The sequence below is a fragment of the Larus michahellis genome, chromosome 2, assembly GCF_964199755.1.
Source record: "Larus michahellis chromosome 2, bLarMic1.1, whole genome shotgun sequence".
NCBI lineage: Eukaryota > Metazoa > Chordata > Aves > Charadriiformes > Laridae > Larus > Larus michahellis.
Genome location: NC_133897.1, coordinates 66,869,787 through 66,889,425, shown reverse-complemented (window position 1 = coordinate 66,889,425; position 19,639 = coordinate 66,869,787). Strand labels below are relative to the sequence as shown.

The 19,639-nt window shown below is 37.6% G+C and overlaps 1 protein-coding gene across 2 annotated transcripts in view; it reads right to left on the bottom strand.

Moving 5' to 3' along the window:
* The window catches only part of CTDP1 (CTD phosphatase subunit 1), a 112,874-nt gene that overhangs the window by 47,191 nt on the left and 46,044 nt on the right, over positions 1 to 19,639 (bottom strand). For both annotated transcript variants that reach the window (XM_074575776.1, XM_074575775.1), the window contains exon 11: positions 16,875 to 17,040. In XM_074575776.1, the coding sequence (XP_074431877.1) occupies positions 16,875 to 17,040 (166 nt within the window). The remainder of the gene's footprint in view (positions 1 to 16,874; positions 17,041 to 19,639) is intronic.

The window sequence follows — 19,639 nt, the reverse complement described above, 5'->3', positions numbered from 1 at the left end:
AGAAATAAGAGCTCCCTGGCTGCTAAGTGCAATGATTCTTCAATTTAGACTGCTGAAAACATCCATGCCAAAATTCCAGAAAAGGCTCCAACAACATGAGTTAAAGGCCAGTGAGTAAGAGGATGATCTACAGCTACCTCTCAAAGGAATAATGTGGTTTTAGTCTGTTATGGAATGTTACTTACAAAAAGTTCTGGCTTTAGGTAAGACAAAAAGCCAGTAGTAGGATGAGCTCTGCCCTGGGGTTCTTTGCAGGGAAGCAGTCTCCTCAGTAACAAACAGCCTTTCAGTTGAGTAATGTGATAGAATTACAGAATGGTTCGGGTTAGAAGGGACCTTAAAGATCATCTAGTTCCAAACCCTCTGCCATGGGCAGGGGCACCTCCCACTACACCAGGACGTTGTTCCACTCTGCTACACTGTAGAGCTTAGTTTTGCAATACCATTTTCATGGTTTGCCTAGTATCACTTTATCTGGTCGTTAACTGCTACATACCATTAAAAAACTGCAGATGTGGTAAGACAGTCAAATAAAGCCCTTTCTTCCTCTCCATGCTTAGCTGGGTGATCACAAAAAGCACGCTAGGAGGGATTGGTTGAAGCCTCACTGACTAGACTACTTGGACCTACTCTGCAGCACTCGTATAGCTCAGCTGCAAGACCTTAAAATAGGAGAAGAAAAACCCAAAACATTTTCAGCCTGGACTTACGCACTTCTTGGTGCCTCTTTCCAATATTTCTGAGTCCATTATTAAGTTTGGCTGAAGTGAGCTAACAATATTAATTTCTTATAACTTCCATAGCTATAAGCAGCTATGGGCTGCAGCACGAGGCCATTTCTTACTGGAGAGAAAAGAATCCACTTAGCTTGACATCAGGAAAACGTGTTTCCAAATATGGTAGCTAATCTAACAATTTTTAACTTGTCTTTGATCTTAATTTTTTCCTCTGTGTATGTAAACTTTCCATTTTGCTTTTTTTGTCTTAATGAATTGGATAGCTGTTTCTGTATATTCTTACCACCTGAATGTTTAGGAGCCGTTATCTGAGGAGCAAGAAATTACCACTCATGTCTTCAAAAAAGCTAGAAAGTTTTTTAACATGCTTTAAGATGTGATATTATAACATAATGCATGTGAATAATTAAACTTTCCTACAAGGCACAAAGTTTGTATTAAGAGACTTGGGCTGAATTTAAGTCACTTTGAAACAAAACATTTTTTTCTACAAAGATGTCACTGGAAGGATAAACTGTCTGAAGTAGGTTAAGTCATCCCTCAGTACATGAAATTTAAAGAATGCGTGATATAACTCAGTCCCATTTGTTCTGAGTAACCTCAGAAGAACTTGCCTTTCACATTCTATTTAAACTATCTTCTTTCTCTGGCATTAGAGCATTTTTTCCTTTCAAATTTCTGACTTGATTTTGAGTCACATAATGCATTTAGGCATGTGCTTCAACACCCCTTTGTCTCAAGCACTTCAAATGCAGATTTTACTGTTCTCTACTACAATTACCACTGGCTCATCTGAACAGGTGATGAATCAGTAAAATCAGAAGAGTAACAAAAACTAGTCTTGTTCATCATTTAAAAAAAAAATCACACATATTTTTTTTCCTCTATTTAAATCTCCATACGCTGAAAACTGTCTTTGTACTATCCTGTTTTTGATAAAGGCTGCTTCAGGTTAGACTATCAAGTCTGTCAATGCTATTATATCTACTTTGATAGATTAGAAAAAAATTGCTGTAAACAATTTAAGGAATATTACCAAACCTTAGAAAAAAGATTTTATAAAATTTATTTCACATATAATTCATTTAGAGATCAGTTTTCATGTCTTGGATCACTAAATTTAAATTATAATGTATTCTGCTGAAGCAGTTGGCTAAACCGAAGCTGGTCAGAAAAAGGTTATACATTTATATACTCGGTCACGAACTGTATATTCTTCAATATTGGTTTCCCTACTGAAGATGATAGGGTTTGACTATTAAACATGCTCAATACTTGCAAGCTTGAAGGAAATGAAAACCATCTGAGTGTTCAGCATTTCCATTAAGCAGAATATTAATCTTGCTCTTTCTATTTCACTTACCCCACCTGTTTTAAAAAAAAAAAAAAAGCAAAACAGAAACAACCCGCACCTTATGGGACATTGGAAAGTTTGTTAGGCTGTAAACACCTAGAATCACAGAATAATTTAGGTTGGAAGGGACCTCTGAAGGTCACCTGGTCTAGCTCCCTGCTTGAAGCCAGCACAGTTGTATCAAGTTACTCAGGGCTTTGTTCAGGATAGTTTTGAGTATCTCCAAATATGGAGAACCACCATATGGAGTTTGGCTTCATTTTCACAAATTCAAAACTTCTAATTTGCTTCTTCTCAGAGAGACAGGATATGAACATTGGAATTACAGGACAAAAGCTGAGCATCAACAGGGAAGAGGGATTTAGATTTATCCAAATATTTTTTTTCCTCCCCTGCATAACACTACTAAGCACCAAGCAGAAACATGAGTGAGCGTACCTTCAACAAATAGATGGTAGGTTTAAATTTAAATACGGGGTTTCCTAGTTTTGCAAGATGAACAGAAGCAAGGAAGAAGGAGGACTGCCAGTTTCAGCATCCCGCTGCTAGATTGGACTACATGCAACAAAGCTATCGCATTGCTTGATAAGCAACATCTCAGTGATAGTAACAGCTTAATTACCTACCTTTTTAAGCTGGTTTATTGCTTAGCTACACCATTTCCCTGTCATGCTTCATCTTGTGTCTACACAACCAACCATGCCATAACAGTACATGACAGAGGAACAGACCACTGCCACGACCTGAATAGTGGAAGTCTGCAACAGGAAGCAGACTGATGGCTTGGAAAAGTTATGTTAAAAGTATTATTGTATGCTCTTTTGTGGCCACTACAGAATTTCATGAACTGATGAACCGAACCATCTGCTGCTACTGCGGCTTACTGGTACTATCAGCAGATGCTCTTACACAGAGTAAAACCCATGTCACTGGGCAATCTTTCAAGTTTTTCCATACCTGCAAATCTTAAACAAAACCAAAAAACCTGCAGTGGAAGAGAAACCCAAGCTGCACATTCAAGTTTAAGTGCCACACTTTAGGTGTCCCTATTTCACCTTCGACAAGTCTTTATCTTAAAGGAATGAGCTAGAGAGTGAATCCACAGATAATAGTCTTGTACTCAAATTTTGTTACACTCTTTTTGTAGAGGTAAGCACTACGTAAATATCCAGAGACTGGAAAACCTAGACAGTATGTTGATACTATACAAATAGAATGCTAGCGTACACAAACTCATGGAAGGAAAAGGAGCAAGGATTTATACAAATAGACCTTCAGTGATTTTTACTTGATATAAATTAACTTTCAGGTGTGCAAAATGAAGAAAGACTACCATCAATGTAATCTTTAGTAAAAGATTAAGTAAAAGAAAAAGTGAAAAAAAAAAGCCAACAAAAAGGCCAGGTAAAGACTAGAAGTATCCATACCCGTTAAACAAAAAAAGGTAACACAGGCAGATTCTTTGTGGGTTACAGCCTGCTGCAAACATGGACCAGTATAGCTCCCACCTTGTTAACCTTTATAGCAACATGTTAAAAAAGTTGTTAATAGTTTACAGTAGTACTGCTCGCCCTTGTTTTAAAACAGGTCAGTATCATGATACTTTTTGTTCTCAAAGCCATCCTTTCTACTTCAAAGGATGTATATTTTACTGATATGCAGCAAGAGGCAGCTTTGTTTTACGATTTTGCAAGTCTCTCCTAAGAGCTGTTAGTCTGGCTATTAACTGAGGCACAGTTGTGCCAGAAGCAGCCGTACCTTTCTTATTGCTACAGATTTAGCAAGACATGCAAAAACAGTCTAGCAATCAAGATTTTTTTTTTTTTAGTAACATAAATTAATCTCATTTGCTAATAGAAGGATGCTTGCAAAAGGTGTTTAAACACTATCACAAAATACCACTGACACATAAAGGTAGAAATCATAATATACTATTACAAATGACACGTGGCAATTGGAGAGGGCGTAGTGCCTAGGCTCCGAGTGATCTTTTCTGACGCATTTCACTGCCAAGGGGAGACATCTGTAGCAAGATGCTACTCAAGTGCTGAGGGCAGCACTGTAACAGTATGTTAGTAATAAGAGATTGTACAATTTCTGAGCTCCTCATTTAGTTTTATATTATTTATGTTATAAAAAAATAAATAGAAAAGTGGGTACAAATCACTTAGGATAAAAAAGAATATTTCGTCTACTCGTTTTGCTTCCTGTTATTCCTTCAGAGCAAGTTTTCTTTGGACATAATTTTACAACAATTTTTTGAGCATCAAAATATTCAAGTACATTCTCGACAGCATCTGCTCTTGTGCAGTTCCACTTAAAAAACACAAAAGTGAAAAAGTCCATAGATGCTGAACACATCTACTACGGTGTTTACCTTCACAAACATTTTGTGGAGGATAGCATATTGATTCCCCTAACCTAAAAAGCAACAGGATTCCTAGATAACAAAGACTAGAACGAAGTGTAATCTACTGCTAAAACTCACTCCCACTCTGGCCCAGTTAATATTATGTTTCTTGACACAGAGGTAGCTTTGAACAGGTGTGGGCAGTTTTCCTCCATCAATCCAGCTTGTTGTCTGTCCAACCAGTTTTAAAAAGAGAACGGGTCAGTTCTTTCTACGTGCTCACTATTTTATCTGGCAATATCTGCTGAACTGGTGGAAGAAGTTTAAAATAATCCCCCCCCTTTTTTTTTTAATATGAAAAATGATACAGATTTTTGCAGCCTGAACTTCTAAACAGAAAATCTCAAATTTTCTGAAAAAAAGTACCAGGATACTTATCCACATAGTCTCTTTCAAGTCATCCTCAAAGGCATTAGTTAATGCTGTAGTCAACCTGAAAGTACACATTATCCTTGAAAACTTCAGAGAACCATTTAGGGCTTAACCCTTTTGGTTATTCCATTAAAAAAATAAAATCCAAGAGTGGGAGGGAGCTTGATTTTGAATCACTTCAAGCTGAATTACAGATTATTCAGTTTACCTTTAAGGTTTTGATATGCTTCAGCTCAGAGGCAAACACCATGCTTCTGAAATGCTGCATCCAAAAATGCAGACTGTTATTGAAGAGTGTCATGATCAGAAAACATTGTTTTTTGTAGAATAACAGTTACAACTATGGACTTTACCCCAATAGATACGAGAACACAAATAATCCTCACCCTGAAAAGAAAATATATACAAGCGTAAGCAAAGAGTTTCAGATATAAATAATACACACAAAAAAAAAAAAATGGTTTTTGCATCTCAACTGTTTCAAAGCCTTCTCACAATGAATCCTTGTTACCAGATGTTTTAACAACTCTACTAGCACATGAGGAGGAACTTCTTTACTTTGAGGGTGTCAGAGCACTGGAAGAGGCTGCCCAGGGAGGTGGTGGAGTCTCCTTGTCTGGAGACACTGAAAACCCGCCTGGACGTGTTCCTGTGCAAGCTGCTCTAGTTGAACGTGCTTTGGCAGGGGGGTTAGACTAGCTGATCTCCAGAGGTCCCTTCCAACCCTATGATTCTATGATTGCTACGTTTTAACACACCAAGGTTAACTGAAAGCATATCTTTCACTTAAACTGTATAAATACTCAATGCTACATAGGTATTTCAGAAAAAAAAATAATTTTTTTTTTCCATTTCAAAGGCTGAACTCCTGAACTTCTTGTGCAGCATCATATAAAGCTGTTCAGAAGTCACAGCATACTAAAATGTTACGGTGAGAAGACAAGACGAGCCAAAATCTGCTTTCATTTATCTGCAAGTGCAGGTTTTCTGCAGGTATCACAGCTGCAAAGGAACTTAAACTACCGCTGTGTAGAGCAACTGGGATACAGTAGGGCTTACTACCTCAAAACCACTGCCATATAAACACAGATATGCTGTGTTCAGCATAGATTTATCCACACACTATGAGAAGGCTAGTAAACCCAGCCTGATCCAAGCTAGCTATATGCAGAGCCAGCTTGGATCTACCACAACTTACTAATTTTAACCTGTTTACCATTAGCACTGCCAGACGTCAGCTGGCTTCATGAAGCATTGCTTCGTTGTCAATGAACTTCCCTCTTCAGTAAGCCTGATTAGCTTGGGTCTCGTTATCACAAGAGCCAAGAAACACTTATCAATGTGCTCATGCTAACATAGCCACCTCAAGTAATGAGCATTAGGGAAAACTATTTCTGAATTTGCTTTACTAGAAACTTAAAGATGACAGTGAAGACAGGTCAGTTTTGAAATGGTTTCTGCTGAACTGGGCAACGGGACTGCAAAAAGACTCTGTACAAACAAGCATGCAGCTTTTAAGTGAAGTAGTGAAGAAATACGAGCATTGTGGACATGCAAGTGTTCTGCACAGCTAGCCCACTCAATAGCCAGAATCAGGCAAAGAATAAATTAAGAAAAAAAAAAAAGAAAAAACCCAATCCAAACCACAGTGAAAGAAACCCAGCAGCTGAAGAGTGGTCAGTTTTTACAAGAAGCTCAATATTAAGGTGATGAATATTATGCAGGTTCTGATAAGCTCTCTGTGTTGTGGTATGCCAGCTATATCCAGTCTTCAATACCTCTGGGATGACGCAAGTTTGATGTTGGAGCACTAAAATATCTGAGATAGACAGCTACCTGTGTTCATGTTGGAGAAAGCGGTATCATCATATTTGCTATGAGGAGAGACAGAGAATATTGTCTACAGCTGACTGTGACGCCTGGGAAAGGGAAAGTGCAAGCTCATATACAAAACCCATAACAACATAGAGTAACAATGCGTTATCTCAAAATCTAAAATTAATACTCCTACTAGAGACATGAAAAAAATTATAGCAGCATGGCCATTCAGGTAATTATTCATTTTGTGACTATACTGCAGCAGGGAATTTTTTTACATCAGTAGGGGGCTCTAGTTCCGCAGCTTTTCATAATCTCAAAGTTGTACATGGAATGGAAATATTCTTGGTGATGCTGACACAGGAGCTAGAACACTTGCAGCTGCAGGACTATCGCACAGAGGCAGAGCCGAGTGACTATATTCAGTGCTCTCTGAAGCTGGCGCCTGACAAGAACAAAGTCTACCAAAGCAAAGATATTTTATCTCAAAGATGTCTTGGAAGTAAACAGTTGCAATTATGCATAAATTCAATTTAAAAAATAAGTCACCTTACGATAAATGATCAATAACAGCTGATTAAAGGGTAATGGTACAAACCTGGCCTTTATGTCACTAAAATGGACTTGCATTTTTATAATCCCAGAATTTCAGACACAAATTAAATCCGTAAGTAATTACAGCAGACTAGCATTATGCAAGTGTATGTAAAGATTCTCCATAGCACCTAACATATATTATGCTGTATTGCATAGCTATATTTATCCTTAACTTGAAATACAAGTATCAGGGCATCTCGATAAAACAAAAAAAAAATAGTTACGAAGAAACTGTTCAGACAGACCAGGACTTGAGCAGACACTTAAATATCACTCACAGGGAGTAACAGCTCAAATTTAAATGTAAAAACATGTTATACTTGTGATGAGGCTCAATCAGGCCCTGTATGCAGCTGCTCAGAATTATGTTAGGGATCAGCTTGCAAATTGTTTAACATGGCTCAGACAACTCATTCTTAACTGTGGCCAATTAGTGTTGACAGCCTAGCTGCATTTGATTTAGAATATGGAGGTAGATACATATGTTAAAATGAGGTTACTGAACTCTATTTGAAGAGGTTTTGCCCCATTTTCAGTGAGCAAACAGCTGGAAAAGGCTTAGAGCTTCTCTTTACTCAGGCCAAGCAGAAAAGGCTGCAGATACGTAATGTACTATCAACATTGTTAGAAAAATCAAACAGAATCTATAGAAAGGCTTTCTTCCATATAGAATAACCAACCTTCACTTTTTTTAAACACCTTGTACATACATTCTAGAGGAGGAAGCTTTATAGACCTACTTTCCATTTCATATGAAATAACATTAGAATAACGTATTCACTATATTACCAGGCATACTTTAAAAGCCAAAGAAGTTGTTCATATCTGCAGAAACAAACACCCAGAGCTTAGATTTAATCTATTTTGCGTAATTTTTACCCTGTGCTTAGCAGAATGATAGCAATGTGTAAAAAGCGGCTACTTTTCTCAATAACTTATGAGAAAATCCTCTAAAAAACCAAGATTACTTAAAATGAAAGAATTTTGAGAACACCTTTGGAAGAATGGCAGAGGATCTGAATCAAATGTTAATTGCATCGGAAAAGTAGGAAGAATATGTAAGATGGCAGAAGCATCTTCATTGATAAGTAAACCAAATCAATCTTTGACTGACTGTCAATAGAACAAACAGGGAAATCCAGAAAAAAACTCAGGCAGTCAATCTCATTACTATAAGTTTTATCAGATTCCTCAAAAAAGAGGTCAGGTCTGAAGTAAGCACAACTGCTTCTTTAGTTGAATGATCATCATCTTTAGTTGATGTCCGTTTGGTGCAACCCATTAATAATATCTATTGTAGCACAACCATTTGTACTTATCTGATGACTAAATTACCTGTTAATATATCTGGGCATAATAAAAGCAAATCAGTCTCAATCATTCATTTTCTGCTAACAATAGCCTGACCGGCCAAGAATTTGACTGATCGTGTTCATTTTGCAAAATATCCTATATAATAACATCACCTTTTAATTAACAGCTTGTCATGAGTGCCATCAAACTAATCCTTATATATATAGGTAGCTTCCATTTTTATCTACAAAATGCAGATATTTATACAGCATACCATCTGAATGACAAAAGGTTCCAATATGTTCCCCATATTCCCTCACAGTACATAAATTCATAAAAGTCAGTCTAAAATGAAAATTAGATGTCCACCAGAAATTGTGGTTAAATAATGTTTTCTAAGCAACCTGTGTAGAAAAACAGAAGCCGTCCAAAATTAATTGCCTACTCGAGACAGTATCAAATTAGATAAAAATCCTTTTCCTACTTTGGTAATCAGTTGTCTCCTGGTAAAACACGATATTACATTAAAAAATTCTTCACAATCACTTAAAAAAGCTGCTAAGGCAAGCTTGGACCATGAAGCCCTCTTAATAAACAAAAACTAGCAGATAACCAGCTCTATGCAATTAGTGCATAAACTAATGGTCTGCAGATAAATATCAGACTAAGAGGAAAATATGTTTCACATGCTGATAATCCATTCTAATTTCACTAGCCTTATCTACGCTGCATTTCTTTTAGCGTTCTTTCAACTAGCTCAACAACACTCAGTGACAGTGTTTCTTGTCAGGCTGATTTACCTACAACTTAAACATGACCAATACTGTTTTGTTTGGGGTTTTTTTGTTTGTTTGTGTTTTTTAACATGTTTATATCTTCTGTAATTAAAAATAAATAGAAATACATTGCTACTTTTTAGAATTGTTTCCATTTTCCAGTGGAAAACTAATTCTTCGAAGCAAAACATGAAGAAAGGCAGAAACAAATGACTGATACCCAGCTTCCTTTAAGTGCTCATCTTTCCTCTCGCCATCCTACTGTACTGATCTCTTTTAATTCTACACTGCTGCCAAACTATTAAAAATAGTACTGGACAACCTTACTCAGTTCTCTCTACTAATCAGATGAGATACGAGTGAAATAATTGCTTTAACATTATAATAGTTTAATGTTCAATTACTTCCGTGCTATTTAACCATATAAGAGACAGTGGTGTGTGAAGGAAGGCGACAGAAGGGCCATAGGTGAGGAGAACACAAACAGCACTGGGAAGCACCGAGGCCCGCAACGGACCTAGGCCAGCCAGTCCGGATGTCCTCAGCTCTGCTTATGCCACCAGATGTTTCGGCAAATTGTTTTCATACAGGCTCTTAGTGTCTCATAAGTTTTTGACAAGGAGTAGCACATTTAGCTTTAATACTTCTCCATATGTATACTTTCACCAGAGTTACCTCAAAAAACTTTTTTTTTTAAAGTTCAGTTCAAGTGGAAGCAGTCTAATAACCATAAAGCAGCCCCCATAACTTCCAATGGCCAAGGTGCCTGGATGACAATCACTGACAACAGCAACTACACAGGTAGGCTCATTCTTTTAACTTCAAAAGAGGCTACAATTTATAAGCAGCTGCTCACTAAATTTAGCTTCTGTACAATTTATAACGCGCTACATGTTAAGGTATCACACAAGAAATTTTGTATGAAAAATGTAGTTGTGGAAATTCAAAGAACTGTTAACGTGGAATGCAGTGTCCAAGTGAGCCCCAGGCAGCTGTTATTTTGCACTAGAGACCACATCCTCCATGTTAAATTAGTATCTTTAAACTAACCAAGAGGCTAACCACTTACTGAGATAATAGCTTTCACTAAACTGAAGGAGAAAAACACTGCCTCTTAATTCACTTCATGGTATAGCCACTAACTCAAAATACAAAACAGAAATAAAGGGATAAATCTGCTTAGATGAAAGCAAAATGCAGGAGTGACAAAATGGCCCTATGTAAGAGCAGAATGTAATTTCAGTCTTCATATATGGTACATAAATTCCAACTTAGTTAAAAGGAAAAGAACGTGTAGAATATGTACCAAATCAACTGAACCGTTGTGATATGAAAGTAATTCATTAGGTAATTCCCACTCAAGAAAAATCTGTATACTTAAACGCACTGATGCACAGAACATATCTTTGCAATGTGGTCACTTCGCAGCTGCGAAGTATGTATCCAGCCAATGGTAGGAATCTGTGCACCTCCACTACCTGAAGGGAGAGATGGAAAAGCTGGAGATCTGACTGGTATCAGATTCACTCCTCCTCTTTCCCTTTCCCAGGTCCCAAACTGAGAGGAATTTAAACCAGAAAAATATTTCACCTTAGATGGCAGAGATAATGACACTTGACAAGACACAGATACTGCTCTCAAGCACCCTGACAAAAACACGGTAATAAACACAAAAACATAAGAATCATACAATTGGCAGACAACATGTACACAGCTGTTCCAGGACATCAGTAATCCCAGGCTATCTTGGATGAGGAGGCACTGCAAAACATAATTAGAAATCCTTCTGCCTTACTGAACTTACTTAAATCTTGCTGCCTTACTGGAAGTTCCTTTTTGAACTTCCCACCAGTGAAGCCTGTACTGGGTATCTGCCTAAGTCTGGTCCTGCAAGCATTGACAGCGACAGGTATAAGTATACCTCTCGCTGTCTGTCTGTCTTCTACTGTTGCTTCCAGTCTACCACGGATGTGGCAACAGCCTATATATAAGCAAGAGAGAACAGGATCTTGAGCCCAGCACAGGCTCAAAACTCACAGAGGTTAAAAAAAAAAAAAAAAAAAAAAAAAAGAGACAAGGGTCATTTTCCTTTTTTATACGGGAGCATCTTGGAATCTTTCTATGCGTTTCTACAATTTACATGGACTGATGAATTAGAAAACACCTGAAAAATAAAGGAACTGTACTGCCAGCCACAGCTCTTAAAGGATCAGACAAGAGAATAATTTGTAGCCAAAAGGCAAACAGGAATGAAAAGTTTTGACCTTGCTTACTTATCTCATGGGTAAGTGATTTATCATACATAAGAATGTCAACCTAATTATGAAAGGGACATCGATTATGAAAGGGAAAATCTTTAAGATTATACAAACTGATTCAATTAAACATTTTTAGAAGAAGTTAGCATAATGCACAGGGCTAAAAAAAAAAAAATAATAAAACCCCCACCTTTTGGGTCTGCAACAGACATCCACAAAAAAAGAATAAATTTTACAGAAAAGCAAAGTCAAGGTCCATCAGGAAGCAATTAGCATGTAAAACCAAACACAGCTTATTTATAGTGTATAGGATACAACAGTGTCAAGATTACATCAACTTGACTAGGTAACTGTACATGATGCTAGCCCAGCTGCATAAGGTTCTCTCCAGTATAATTTAGGAACACAAATTCAGAAGAAAACCATCTTTTATAAAAAAGAATTATTGATAGCTTAAATGAAATAAAAACAATTTCTAAAACAGCAAGACTGACAGAATTTATTAAGTATTGATCATTGGTAATTTTTGCTGGCCGCCTTTAAACGTATAAGTAATTGTATTAGTGCAGAAAGGCATCAATACACTAAAAGTTCACAGGAGCGGTTCTCAATGAATTCTGAAGAAATATCCTTGCAAGATGATGCATGAGTAACCTCTGGGAAGGAAAACTGTACGTCACCCTGTACTGAGATAATCAATTATGAATGGAAAGACACGTGTATGTCTTCATATGATTTGTATGCCATTACCTTCCTTTGTGCAACTTGCTTTAGCTAATAAATCTTATTTCTGGAAACGAATAGAGTAATTTGAAGCCTGGATTCCACTTTCTGGTTTTTGTCAGTAAACTACAACAGACCTGCACAACATTGTAGTGACTGGTAGGGTCATCAACTTCCACCTAGCCCATGGGAAGGACAGTGACACCAAAAGCACGAAGGAACGGTCCTATACCTCCATGGTAAGCAGGTGGGCAAGCGGAGCCTGGCTCGCTCTCCCTACAGGACAGGCTTCTGCAACAGTTACTTTCCAACTCAGTCAATGAAGGGGAAGTAGATACCTTCCCTCTAAGTGAGATTATCAGTTTTGAGAAAACAAAGTCACCCTGGAACAAGTATTATGGACAAGAGATGTTCCTAGTTACTTATTACTGACTGCATTTAATTGTTTGCAAACCTCCTTTTTAAAGATTGTTTTCAATCCTTGCCTTTTGGTGAAACCAGCAACATACCAGGAAGATGACAGCATACTAGATACTATCTGATATAAACAGCATTTTTACGGAGTGACTTTTGCAGGTTCTATATCAGACAACCACTTATTTAGAAACAAAAATTTATCCAGGTCTTTAAAAATGACTATAAACAAACTAATTTAACTGGCAGCATTTAATTCTGCTTCCCTTTACCATTCCATAGCAGAGACAAAGAGCAGCATCAGTTGCAAAGCATCTGTGTCTCGCTATTACAGAAAAGAAAGGGGGAAAGTGTTGTCTCAACTGTGAGGCAGCAGCATTAGCAGGCTGTATATTTCCCAAGTCGGGATCCATTTCTTAAACACTTACTCCGATTTGGCAATTGCCCTTTGAACGACAATCTTATTACATTGAATACTATTGTTCTTGCACTTTCCTAAAGTTCAAACAGTCCCTTCATGTCATAAGGAAAAGAAGCTACCATTGGATCTGGTCTCCCAGACCTTTGGCACTGAAAAAGATACAAAAGGCTAAGTGACCTTTCACTGCAACCCAATAGCCGGGATGCTATTCATTTTGATGTACTTAAAGAAGGTAGAACGTACTTTTTAAAAGGTATCCATAGCACAACTACAGCTAAAATAATAAGAGAAGATAAAAATCCATGTAAGATTAAATTTTAGTAGAGATGCCTATGCAGTTTTTCCCCATGGAATATTGGAACAGATACCGCTTTTTTACTAGGAAAAGTGACTAACAGATGTTTAAATAGGTTAAGGATGGAAAGGGATTTAATTTGGGAGTAAGTCATAATTAAATTCTCTTTATTGATTTCCATCTTGATTCTTCTAACAAAACTCCCCCATGTATAAACTACATGCAAATTCTGTATTGCTTGGGGCTGTGTGGCCTTTTAAGAGATTTGTGCAAAGAAAAAGCAACATTTCCTTTCAATGTTAAGCACAAAGGAGTTAGTTATTGCTTGCTAAGTCCATAGAAACAGTACATATAAATGCTTGCATTTCTTATTTCATTGAAAAAAATCCCAGTGCCTAAGTCTCCTTATCTAGTAAAAATCCTTAATCTGAATTTGCCAGGGAATTCAGCAGAAATATTGAGGATGCAATTTTAAAGCTAGAGGGCTGCAGTTCTGCCTTCACTACTCATTCCCAGCTCTTCCATCTTCTTCCCGCTCCTGACACTAGCACTCATGCAATTGTGAGTTATTTCAGGAAGCTGGTAATGATGAAGATTAACCTGGAAAGTGATCTTTTCTGACCAAACCAGCTCCCTGAACTGGCTTGCCGTATGGTCCCGTGATTACCGACAGTGGCTCAGGGACAGGAACACAGCAGTTGAGACTTGGGTCGGCTCACACTGCAGCAAAGCCACATCGTAACTTGCGTTCACTTTTCTTGGACCATTTACGCCTAACCCCAACAGTCTCAGCACTAGCACTTGTACTTGTGGAGCAAGACATCATCGTTGTGACTGAAACAGACTCCCTCACTCCACCAAGGTAGCCTGCAATCAGCTGTACATCTTGTGGCTGTTAGAGCCCCTACAAAGGATACAAATGATGCAAAAGCGTTTTTGTGGCAGAAAACAGAAATCTCACCTTTCTTAGTGATGACATTGCGAAAGGTTCTTACCCTTCAACATGTTTTGATAAAGAATGAGACGTGGGCAAACACCTTTCTGTGGAAGTTAAACTAGTCACGGTGTCAGAGAGAACTAAGCACCAACAAGCAATGCTTATCGAGCTTATTTTCACTTTATTTGGTAATGTTCTGGACAGCAGAATCTCCTATGTATGCTCCACTAAACTTTTATATTTTATGGACTACGTTACCACACGTCCTCCTCCTGTTTTCATAAGCATACTCCCACACACCACCATAAAATCCTGCTTTATTACTTACATTACATTTCTTGTACATGAATATATTATCTTTGCCAAGGCAAAGCTAGCAGTCCCAAGGCTAGTCCACGAAGGTTAGTCTTCCGTGGCTGTCTCTATAGTCACCTCCCAGGGGACGATGACTTGCTGGCACTACCATATCCAGTTCACCCTCCACAATGTATGTCCTGTGTACCCCCTTCTCTGTGTCAGCGCCAATGTTTGACCCCTGATCAAACCACGCTGGGGAGCTAAAATACCAGAAACTCCCACCCTCCTCCCCCACCAAACAAATCCAAAACATACCTGCACACAAAAAACAAGCAATGAGTTTCTACTGGTTCAGCTGACCAAGGATCAGAGAGATGTAAATTTAATAGAGACAGGGGTGGGAACAGACACTGGTGGAAGGGAAACTTTTGGCAGCAACTATAACCTCAAATCATACTCCTGGAACCAAAGCTAAGTCAACTATGAAAAAGAAAATCCATTGGAATTTGGGCTTCATTTGTTCCGAAGTTCATGTAGTCTAGTTTCCAAACATAACATGCAGCTTAAGTAAAAGCATAATTTAAAAACAAATCACTGTAATTTAAGATGTTTATATTTGTAGGATAGATAGAAAACTTTAATTTCTTTGGTCTAACTGTAGTAACATAGTGAGCAATCAATCACAAAACAAACAGTGCCAGAAGATTCGTATTTTTACCAAGGTCCAAATAGTATTTTTAAAAACAGAACAATAAATGCTAAATGCAGTAATTCTAGAAAACGCACACACTTTCTTTTGGCTCAGTGCACACATTGCAACAGCAATTTCTTAATGTTTTCCAAAACCCACACCATCAGAAAAATGTTAGTACACAAAAACAACCCATAACAACAATTTGCTTTAAGTACCACTGACAAAACAGAAGGAAGAGACAGATGGATTCAGGGACTGGCACCACGATAAGAAGAAATACTGTTTCTTATGAAAGTTTGAGATCAAATGGGCAAAATACTTTGGAACAAAAAGCAAAAGAAAGCAAGAGTTGTCAACTCTGAGAGTTACCAGGTAAAGTTAAAAGCTTGCACTCATCTGAAATTCAGATTAAATCATCACAGTGGTTGAAAGTTATTGGACCTTTCCCTAGAATACCAGCTCAAACTTCCTCTAGGACCTCTCTAGCAACAGCATATCTCAAAATCACACTATGCTGCATACATAAACTCTTTCTCTCCTTGGTGAAATATGCCGTTTCCTTCTCACACTTTTATTATATTTTCTGAAGATAACTCTCAAGGCCTGTTATGGCTAGAACCTTGTAATCAACTTACTGCCAGAAGCTGGCAAGTTATACACTCCTGTCCCCACCTCAGTGAATGATCTAAGCTCAAAGATGGATTTAAGTTCCAGTGTCACTAGGTTTTACAGTAAAGCCGCATAGAGTGTAATGAATTCATGAAAGTACGGTGTGCAGCGATAGGTATTTTTTCCTTTATGTATCATTTAATATTATATAAGATGGTGGCTCATTTGCGAAGAGCGCACAGAAAGAAGAGTGAAAAAGAAGCAGCTGCTAGAGGTCCACAATGAATTTCAAATAATGCGTTTTTGTATGAAAAAAGTACAGTTCACTCTGTGACAGAAAGCTTCCTTCACATGCAGAACTAGAATAGCTACGATTTAACAGCACTGCAATTACATGTCTACAGATGATGAGGCTCCATGCTCCTCTTCGGCTCTTTGATCTTCTCTACAGCCTGTGCCTTTTACATCCACAGACCTTTCTCTTCTCCCATCCTACCACTGCTTTTGTCCAGAACATTGGAAGATTTACTTTAAAATTAAAAAAAAGTTTGAAGTGACACCTGGCAAAGCTAAACACACAGCAAATGTCATAACATGTTTCATGTCACAAAGCTATACTTAAATGAAGTTCTGCTTTACAGGTCTGTTTACACACAAGAGTATTCTCATTCCTTAATTCAAGTTTACTTTGCAGAACCTAACTGCGTTTTAGACTGAACTGTACTTCTTAGCTTGCTGTGGCTCTTATTTCAAGTTACTGTAGCGGCATACAAGGTCAGTTCAGACATGCGTAATTTAACAGAAGTTAAACTGTTATGCATAACTAACAATCGTTATACTAGAAACCTGTCAGAATTAGTTAAGCTCACCTCTTTATCCATACTTTCTAAATCCTCTTTACATAGGGTGTACAGGGGCATTGTCTCAGACATACTGGGCTGGCGTTTCCGCTTAGATGGACCAGGCTGCTCATCATTTTCACCCGCTGGTAAGTCTTCTTCTTCAAACATCTGCTGCTGATGTGGTTGAACAACTCTGAAAAATTTCAGGGGTCCCACGTGAGAAATATTTACTTGATTTACAGCTTGTCTAAAATTAAATCCTATAAACAATTTATGACTGCTGAATATCTATGACTTTGCTTAATAGGGTTCTGGGTTCATCAACAGGAAAAAGATCAAGTCTCACAATGATTGCTTTTATTTTCACTTTGATGGCTTAAGTTCTTGCTCTGCCTTTGACAAGATACTTCACTATCCTGCCTTCCCATTGCTCTGCTACGTAACCATCAAATCTTTCTTGAGGCCAAGAGTTTCAGTAGCTGCAAATGCACTGCCCTTAAAATACTTTAAGGTTTGTACTCAATCGGAGTTTGTCTGTCACTTGACACATTTATCACTCAGGTAACAATTCTCACATTCTAATATATTTTCCTGATGTATGTTATGCTTGTGTTCTTGAGTCTCAAAGTATACTTCTCTACTTCTCAACCTTACAGACAAGAGGTTTGCAAGCAGAAAGCTCATTTCTGCAGCCTCAGTCTTCAGACATTTCCCAGATGTTAATTCTGGATGAGGTGCAAAACAGACCATGTTTCTTTTTGGCTACTGTATTCCAATATGGTAGCATTTTCCCTTAGTTTGTATTTTATTACCTCGTTAGTTAATGTATTTAACCAGAACATGCAGATACAAAAAGGAATGCCAAGATGTTTGTAAAAATGGATAATCATAACTTAATGGGAATTGCTTTTAATAGACTACATCTAGAACAAGAGCAGGAGACTTCTACCTTTCTTGAGTAACATTTCTGTGAATATTACTTAACTATTAAAGACTTTGAGAAGCTGGAACTGCTACATAATACGGTTTAACTATGAATACTGGGCTGTTACACAAACCTCCTGGAACATATTACAGCAGCTCAGCACCACCCAGAATCCTATTCAAAGATCTCAGGTCATAAAGCTCATGGATCACAAATTATTTATGTTAGCCACAAGATTGTGTGTGGGGTGAATAATTACCACAAGCAAGCATAAAAGTGACTGTATTTGAAATCACAAGCTGTTTCAAGTTGTAACTGTCAGGAGAGACACCATCAAGCTGTTTCAGAGGGTGGTGGTGATTAAAAAAAGGGTACAGTGTGGTTTCTGCTGACAAGAGTTTCAGCGCAGGATGGCTGCTTCTCGTCCAGCCTGGATTTTCAAGAAGCAGCTTTAGATCAGCAGCCCCACCCAAAAAAAGCCATTATCAAATTACGTCAATCCAGTCACATGAAAAGTTCTACAAAATCATTTCTCCTCTTGTGAACTTGACAGCTTTTTAAGAAGGCCATCTAAATATCAAGATTTTTTTTTTTTCCCCCTACATCAATACTTCAATCCCAGAACATATGAAATCTGAAAGCCACACGAAGCTGTGAATCAAGGTCATTTCGAGGGTTTATAACATATAGGTGCAGGAGATGCAAATTCATTTTTTGAATGAGAGTTGGCGGGGGTAGAGAACCAACCCATAGCCCCATTGTGGGCAGCACAGCAATCAGCTGCAAAAGATCCCCATCGGCTCAGCACCACTCAGCAACACAGCAAAAGCGTTCCCTTTCACAGTTTGTCATTTCTGTACACTGGAATTTCCTATGAAGCCAAAACAACGATTTGGATGTTGTAGAAGTGAACTAACCAAACTGTTTTCTGTTAGAGATTTTCATCACAGTTTAACAGTTTTTTGGGGATTTTTTCCTCTCTGCTAAATGTTTTCAATTTTATAAGACTACACAGTTTTGCTGTTAAACTGCTCTGACAGTAATTTTCATAGGTAAAAGAGGAAAAAAATACAGTATTCCACTATGTTTTCCAAAAGGATCTTTTAAAATAGGATTTCGACGCCTTTTTAATAGGTACCCTAGCCAAAGGTGATGTCACTTACATTCTTAGTAAAATAGAGAATGACAAAACAAAAAGGTATAACCATCTTACATAACTGTATTAAAAACATGACAAGTTTGACCATGCCAAGAATTACACACAAGTTATACATAGCAGGCAGCCAAGCAGATTTTCTTAAGACTCGAAATAAATCTAGTAAGTATTTTTAAGAACACATTATCATAACTGATGACAGAAAGAACTCCTCCTTCTGCAGTTTCTGTATCATTGTGTTCTTATTTATATTCTTTATTTGAACACTAGAGAGCATCACCCCACCTCAATGAGTAGCAAAGGCAAGAATTATTTTGCATCATTGTTTAATAAAAACTGTATTGACGGTTTAATTCTGGAGATACTGCATCCAAAACAAGGCATAGCTATGAGCTTCTTTACTCTGAAGCAGTAATATGCAGAAATATTACAAGTCTCAGGTTAATCTCGAAGACTCCACCATTGTTAAAAAAATAAAACCCACGTGAATAAAATGTGACATTATCCTTGACCACATTATTATACATTCACTGTAAAATAACCGTATTAACAGCTTCTGAAGCCTTCTGTCAGATTTCCCCCCCCCAGTATTTTCCAACTGCTACTAGATTAAAAATACTGGGAGTTCTCAAAGCATTCGAAAAAGCAATATAAAACAAAGACTTCTTTAAGGTTTGTAAGAAACATTTTTATTTTATCAAAGACATTTTT